Source organism: Hevea brasiliensis, chromosome 1, assembly GCF_030052815.1.
Source record: "Hevea brasiliensis isolate MT/VB/25A 57/8 chromosome 1, ASM3005281v1, whole genome shotgun sequence".
Lineage (NCBI taxonomy): Eukaryota > Viridiplantae > Streptophyta > Magnoliopsida > Malpighiales > Euphorbiaceae > Hevea > Hevea brasiliensis.
In genome coordinates, this window is record NC_079493.1 from 871390 (window position 1) to 879389 (window position 8000).

The 8000-nt window shown below is 32.5% G+C and overlaps 2 protein-coding genes across 2 annotated transcripts; one reads left to right on the forward strand and one right to left on the reverse strand.

Annotated features, from left to right (window-relative positions):
- Positions 1 to 2214: 2214 nt before the first annotated feature.
- On the forward strand, positions 2215 to 4155 carry LOC110654105 (protein ADP-ribosyltransferase PARP3). Its single transcript, XM_021809989.2, has 6 exons — positions 2215 to 2428; positions 2546 to 2643; positions 2732 to 2814; positions 2929 to 3037; positions 3134 to 3316; positions 3399 to 4155. The coding sequence occupies exons 1-5, from the start codon at positions 2375 to 2377 to the stop codon at positions 3165 to 3167; spliced, it is 378 nt and encodes a 125-aa protein (XP_021665681.2). The 5' UTR covers positions 2215 to 2374; the 3' UTR covers positions 3168 to 3316; positions 3399 to 4155.
- A 600-nt stretch (positions 4156 to 4755) lies between these two features.
- LOC110664677 (beta-1,6-galactosyltransferase GALT29A-like) lies at positions 4756 to 6866 on the reverse strand. Its single transcript, XM_021824442.2, has one exon. It carries the CDS (start codon positions 6130 to 6132, stop codon positions 4945 to 4947), a length of 1188 nt encoding a protein of 395 aa, XP_021680134.2. The 5' UTR covers positions 6133 to 6866; the 3' UTR covers positions 4756 to 4944.
- Between the last annotated feature and the right edge of the window lie 1134 nt (positions 6867 to 8000).

Sequence of the window (8000 nt, forward strand, 5' to 3'; positions counted from 1 at the left end):
CCTCTCTATTCCGGTCTTCTCTCACTATGATCTCTCATCTATCTTCTTTCTCCCATCTCTTTGTCTTCTTCTCCATTCAAACACATTCAATGTCAGAGCTGATTGTATAAATTTTTTTTTTCAATATAAATCATTTTATGTTCAAATTTTATAAATTCTATATATCTGAATATATTAATTTCTTGAACCAATGTGTAATTGATAAGTATGTATATTTATCTAAATATTTAAATTTCATTGATTTAATATTCTTCTAAAAATTGATATTTAAAAAGGTTATTCTAAAAAATTGCTTGCTCATGAATAATTAGATATTTATTAATATTAAAAATCAATAAGTGAATAAAGCACATCTCAATAAGAATGTATTACTAACTTGTTTTCTTGATGAGAATAATTATTTTGTATTTTAGTAAGTTATTTAACAATAATTGATATGAATTTCTTTAAATTTATAATTTGAAAAAAATGATAGTGATAATTTAAATAAGAAAGATTTAATTAATTTCAAGAATTATTAATTTATCAAGTGTACAGATGTAAAATTCTTTTCTTTTTTGAAATTTGTAAATTTTTTTTAGGCCGTAAAGTTTTTTTTTTTAATTTATTTAAAATGTTTCCAAAATTTTATTTTTTCAAATTTAATTAATAAATATAGATGAAAATATAGGATATAAATATGATAGCAATTTAATTTAAATGAGATTGCCAATTTTTTTTTACTTTATTTATTAAAGCTGGTGTGCTTCCATTTTGATTTTAAAAGTTGGAGATCTGAAATTGGATTAAAGATTTTTTTTTTCCTTAATTTTGATTATTTTGATTTAATTTATTTTATTTTATTAAATTCAATAGTAAGTTCTATTTTTATTTTAATGTTTAACTCAAAATTAAACTAAATTAATCTAATCAATTTTAATTTAAATTAAAATAATTTTAATTAAATGCAAACTTAATTAATTTTAATTCAATTTCTGTTCAAACTAGAACTGTGTAAAAGTTAATTTTGATGTGGGTGTTAGTATATGGAAGAATCTGGAAGCAATTACAGCTTTGGCCCAGCAGACCATGGAATCATTGATCCTCTAGTACTCGAAAGCCTAGCCAGCCGTCAAGCCATGCTTTTAGTTGATATTACTCGTTCAAAATCAAGTCAAACAATCAGCACTATAAGAAAGAATACAGTGTAACAGTCAAAATGTCAACGCCTAATTTAAGAGTCAGACTCGCTCAGGCAACTCAGGAGCTAAACAAAGAAGAACAATAATGACAATACTCACCCAGTAAGTCGAATATCAACTTTATTGAGCAATAACAGCTTCGGTAAATGACAAAGCCGAATTTTCAAGAGAGAATTTGGAGATATTCACCCAATATTTGAGACTCACGCAGCTCATACAGATAGTTACAACGGCTATCTAACCTTTTATCTATAATTAGAAGAAACAGATATTAAATAGGTATATTTATTCTACTAAAATTACTATTTATTTTAATTTTCATTCTCTCAATACACACCTCTAACTTGAGCATCACCATTTCTTCATTTTACAGGCTTACAGTATGTGGCACATTGATTAGTCTTCAAAAGCTTACACTAGCATCGAGCCATGCTTCTAGCGAAGAGTAAAAACTTCAGTCGTATTGTGATTGAAGGAGATTATTAATAGCCTCAATGGCTCCTCGGTTCCAAAGAACATCCAAGAAACTATCAATGACATTTTTTTTCTTTGTTAGGGACTTGAAAATTGCTTCTTTTAAGTTTGTTAGGCGATCAGGTAATATGGTTATCCACACTTTGGCTGTCAGAATATTGGTTGATGAATGATAATATTCTTTTTTGGGTAAAAAAAAAAAAAAAAGCTGATTACCCGGCTGCAGCTGCTGATGAAGGTGAATCGATGGCAGTAAGCAGAAGGCAGAGAACAAGGGACACGAAGTAGAACAAAAATCTCCAAAGAAGGAGAGTGATCGTTCAAATGGGAAAACTAAGCCTGAAATTGCTAAAGAATTTGAAGATTTCTCTAAAGCCATTAGAGAGCATATCTCTGTTGCTCAAATATGAGAAATATTAAAGATGAATGACCCAGATTCCTCTGGTTCTAATCGCGCTGTTTCTGGGCTGGTTTCGGGAAGGAATTGATGGTTTCGATTCAAACGAGACTGGAATCGAACTGCACGATCTCTTTTAATTTATGTTTTGATTTCTATTTTGATCCAATTTAATGTTGAAATTTTTTCAAAAAGAAAAAAAAAAAAACAATTTTGACCTTAAATCGGATCGAATTGACTTGATTACTTTCCGTTTAGTTTAATCGATTCGATTTTAGTGGAGGCTGTTTGGTCAGCTTATAGCCAGAGATGATTTACTCTTATGCACTCGGCTAGGCCTTTGATCCTCAGCGACTACGATGAACTTGCAGATAATGTAACCCAGAGCAGCCGTTTTATTACATTCCTAAAGTTCTTGAAATCATATCATTCTTTATTTATTTATTTGTTAACATTTTATAATGCATTTGTTTACTGATTTGGTTTGATTTAGGATTATGGAGTATCAGTTGAAAATATTTTTGCTGTTGAACCAAGTGCCTGCCCTTCTGTGGATGAAATAAAGAAATTGCCAAAGTCCTGTTGCATGTGGTGAGACTTTCAAGCTTAATTCATCATGTTAATCTTTGTTTTTCTGGCTGCAAGGGGTAATTCACTTCTTTTTATTGTTTCCTTCCAGGTACCCGAAACTCAAACTTGTCAAGGCATTTGAAAAAAGGATTCTTGCAAGCTACCTGTTCACTTCCTGTGTCCGTTTATATGGTAAAATCAATAGTGAACTACATTTTCAATTGTGCATTTTCTAATCTTGGTCTGTAAGGAAATGGTTTGGCTTACAGTTTGGCATGGCAATTGTTTGTTCTGATGCTGCTGCAGAAACTGCACGGTATGATTTTACTGCTGTAGATAGGGTAGAAAGATTCTTAGTTCTGGCTGTTGTTTCCCAAGGAGATCATAACATTGAGCTTTCAAGCCCACCAGAGAGGTACTTGCAATTTAAGGTTTGGTTCCAATGCTTAAATTACAAATCATTTCAACAAACAAGAAACTTGTAGAAAAATTCTTCTACTTAATGACTTAGGATACAAAATCACGAGGAAAAAAAATTGGAATGAAGGGACTGGGGAGAAAGAAAACAGATGAATCGGAACACTTCATTTGGGAAGATGACATCAAGGTTCCTTGTGGTCATTTGATATCCATCAGAGCACAAAGATTAGTCCCCTGGAATACAATGAATATGCTGTCTATGATTCCCATAAAGGTAGAGAAAAAACTTTTGTCTGTCGTTTTCTGAAACAGTTTCATTTAGCATACAACATTCATATCTTTGTTGGAAAATGCAGACAAGAATAAGGTTCCTGGTAGGAGTCAAGTATGAGGAGAAGGATGTGCTGATGGACACAGGAGAGTCATAAGCAGCAGAGGAAATAAGTAAGAAGATAAACTTTTTTTGTGCTAGGGGGAAGATCTTTTTGTCTATTTCTTTAGCCATTCTCCTGCATGGCTGGTAGATGAATACAGGGTTTTAATCAAAAGCTCTGTAAGGAGTAATTGATAGATTTTGTTGCATATAGTCATCACTAATCAAGTTGTAGCTTTAATATGATTATTTTATGTATGCAAAAATTCAGGTTTTCTGTTCTTTATACAAATACAATCAACGGAAAATTGAATTACTAAATGAAAGGATCATTTGGCAAACCAATAAATTCATTTAAGAGGCTCAAGAAGAAACCTGGTCGCCCCAGTAGACCTTTCCTTTTTGAGATGACATACCTACCATGGCTGGCTTCATTAGCACCTGCAAAGAATGCAGTTACTTCAACGGGAAAACTTACCATCTTATGTATTTTCCCCTTCATTTAAAGAACAACTTGAAGATAATGACAAGCTACTAAACAGATTTAAACTAGTTGAATACACAATCAAAAGCTTCACTTGTGGTTTCAGGGACTTCTCACAAAAATCTACTTAATGGCTACTTGTTCCATACTTAAGCATTAAAATGGGATTGATGAGTTATTTTGGTTCATTACCTCACTTGAAACTCCACAATAGTGAATCTGTTTGTCAGAATATAAGCTCAAGTGTCAAAACAACGAACTCATAAAAGTTATACTGAGAATGTACTATACCATATAAATTGCTTTAATTGATCATAGACAAAACTCTTCAGAAAAAATAATGAAATCAACAATATCCACTTTAACAAAGAAACCAAAAACTGGGTCAAATTAAATGATACAAACTCTATAGCCAAAAACTGTAACTATCCTAGTTGTACAAGAACTAGCAAAGGCAGAGTTCATCCTCCAGCATCTTGTACAGTTTGAACCAGTAGCAACATATATAGCCTTAAATTCTGGCATTATAATTGCAAAATCCCCAGCATTGAAATTCAATTTCTCAACAGTTTCACACCACAAAATACAAATTGATAAAGGAGGTATAGATATGATAAGCAAATTTCACAGAAGAAGGTTAAGAATTTTTTTTTTCTCTTTCTTTTTCATGGGGAAGTGGGAGAGAGGTTTCTGGGAAGCTACAAATTACTTTGAAGTGCCATATAATTCCAAATGCCGCGAAATACCAAATGAATATATCTAAGCTGTGAAACAATCAGCAATATAGATTAGTTTGTGCAGTAGAATTTGAAGAATTCAATAAGTGCATCTTCAAAAAAATAAAGTACACCAGAAGTGAAATCTTTAAATCTTGTTCTAGCCAATTTTACATTTAGAATCACCCTAAATTGGATGGTACAGGGTCAGAATATGAAACAGAAATCTTCAACAACTGTATTAGTTTGACTGTATTGTGGAAGTGGTTACAATTACAACAATGCCAAGATTTAAGCTTGAAACAAAAGATCTAACTGGAAAAAAAAAATCATTGATAAATTACCACAGGAGGAAACTTGAACTTGTCTGAAATGAATGGTATTATATGTGGAGTGTTCACCAGATCATGATAAAAATCATACTCCGCTTCATAATCATGCAACTTAAGCTCACCCTTTTGATTAGTATGATAATGGTGCTTAGCCAAAGTGGATTTTCCAAATCCAAATACACTAACTTTGTCACAAATCCCAGCTGCTAACATAACAGCTTGGAAACCAGAAGAGTAGTGAAACATTAAACCATCATGTGCAGCGCTCCATTCATCCAATGACTTACCTGTCTCCGCCACAAACCGTTTCAAGGAGTAGTATTTCACGATCCTCGCACACAACATATCGAAACGTGGATCAGTGACAATCAAAGGCGCCTTGTGAGACAAATTGCAAATGGTATAGTCTAAGAAATGCACTGGCTGACAAATATACATAACCATGGGGACATTAGGGCCATATGGGTGACAAAAACATCCTAGTCTCCCGGCACAAGGATGCAAAATGTTGCTATTTACGAAGGAAATATTAGTTTTAGACCCAACATGTTGCTCAAATCCATTTGTCCTTGCATTGTTCAATCTGATGACAACCTCATGGCCATCAATCAACTCTCCATAATGTTTTTGCAACAAAATCCCGCTATTGCCTACTACAGCACAAGAACTATACTTCTTGTTTGAACCCATTAATCCATCATGCGCATCAATTGGATTCTTTACCAGCCCCACCAATTCATTCATTATATCAGGTTGATACCTCTTGGCTCTAGCCCAATCATGCAATACCCTCCTAAAATTTAACCAATACCGATAAAACTGAGGTGACATTACAGGAAAGCCCCTGGAAGAGCTAGCTCTGACATCATGGTGATTGAACCTTCTCCAAGTAGCAATAGTTCTATACGTCCCTTGACTAGCAAAGTTACCTTCTAACAACTGTTCTATTTCTTGCTTTGCTTGAGCTTCACCTATATCAATAGCTGCATATTTTAGCAGTGTAGAGTTGAAAACTGGGATTGGAGGAGTTTGGACAAGTACATTGGGTCCGAGCTCGATTGAGCTGAAACCGCCGCCGCCGCCGCCGCCGCTGCCACCACGGCGGAGTAGGATCCGGCAGCCGAGGGTAATAGCAAACACAATCAGCAACAGAATGCTAAAGAGTGGACGGACTGACCTTTTCATTGGCGCAATGAAATCGGCAGCCGGTTAATGGGTATCGCTAAATCCGTCCACCAACGACACCACAGCCGGATTGTACGGATATTAGAGGTATCTGTATCAGATCCATCTTCACATTCAAGAATTTTTGGCACCCAAAAGTGAAAAAAGATTAAGAAATCAAGAAAGCGGACTAAGAAATATAAATGCAATGATGGGTTATGTTAGTGGTCAAAATACATTTTCAAGAAAAATAACACTGATTGACTAAAAGCAGAAAGTTTCCAACTTGAACATAAATATTACTACCATCCGAGTATTTATAAGAAAATTTTGGGTACCCAAAAAAAAAAAAAAACTAGAAGAAAAATGGAAAAGTAGGAGGTGCTACAAGAAAATGAAATAGGAATTGCAGATGGGAATGAACTTTGGATGAGAAGTTTGGTAAGGAAATGGGAATTTCATGACTTGAATGCCAAAAAAAATAAAGACTTAAAACTTGGGAGTGGTGATTGAGATTGAGATTGAGATTGATACTGGAATTGAGAAGAGAAAACCTTAAGATCTAAAAAGAGAAATGCTGGGTGATGGAGGATTTTTGTGCCAGTGGTGGTGGTGGGGAAAAGGAGGGGATGGTGGGATTATATGAGTGTATGAGGAGGAAGATTGGCAGATGGCAATGGACCTAAATGCTTAAAAAATAAATTTCTCTTTTTTTATTAAAAATATATATTTGAAGGTCTGTTGAATCAGGACAGGCTGCTGGTGGGGCTTACTTTATCCAGAAACGGGAAAACAATGATTTTTCAGAGGTAGTTGATGAAGTGGTGGTGGGGATGGGATCTTGAGCAATTGTTATTTGGGCATTTTTTTTCTTAATTATTTTTTAAATATTATTGTTTTAATTATTAATTTTTTATGTGAAACTAGAAAGTGATAATTGAATTTATTATTTATTAATAAATTAAAAAAAATCATAATTGAGACATATAATGAGTCAAAAATCAATTTCAATAATATAATATGATATGATAAAAATAAGAATATAACAAATATTTGTTAATTAATCTCAAAATAAAAAATTTTCTGATTCAGAATATGGTATTCCACTTTCTTTCCATATATATATATATCCCTTGAATAAATTAAATAATTGGAAAATATTAGCTTTTATTTTTGAAGAATTATCCCTAAAATCCAAGTATTTCTGCAGGCAAGTTGAAAGTGATGTTGGTACTTGAGGAATGGGATTTTGCTCTTGTCTTTTCTTGTTTGGACCTTAGACACCTTGCTAGGCAATGACTTGAAGTTTGTTGGAGCATTGATGATTATTGCAAACAATACCTTCTTTTATTATTGAGTAATTAGGATTTAAATTTTTTTTTAATAATAATAATTTATGGTTAGGTATGAGACAACAACTTCCCTAGACCTAAAATTACTTCACATCTAAGAGGAAAATAAATAAATAAATAAATAAATAAATAAATATTTCTCTAAATAAATAAAAGTAGCTTTCTTATTTTATTTTTTTTTTATTTATTAAATACTCAAGTTCAAAAACTCTTTATTTTTTATATATTTATAGGTAAAAAAAATAATAAAATTATCATTAATTGAGTATGTAAAGTCTCATCATTTAGCATGCTTTCCTTTGTAGTTGCAGTGAAGGTTTACATTTTTCCACCAAATGTTGCCATCACAAATTCTGCTAATCAATTGCTATCAATGCCATCACAATTTTATTCAAACCTTTTTGAAGTCCACTTCAACTTCCTCTACCATATTTCTTTATCTTTATTTCATCAATTAAGGCTTCACAAAAAATATTTTTTTACAAAATATTTTTTAATATTTATAATACTTAAAAAAATAAATAAACAGAAAATATT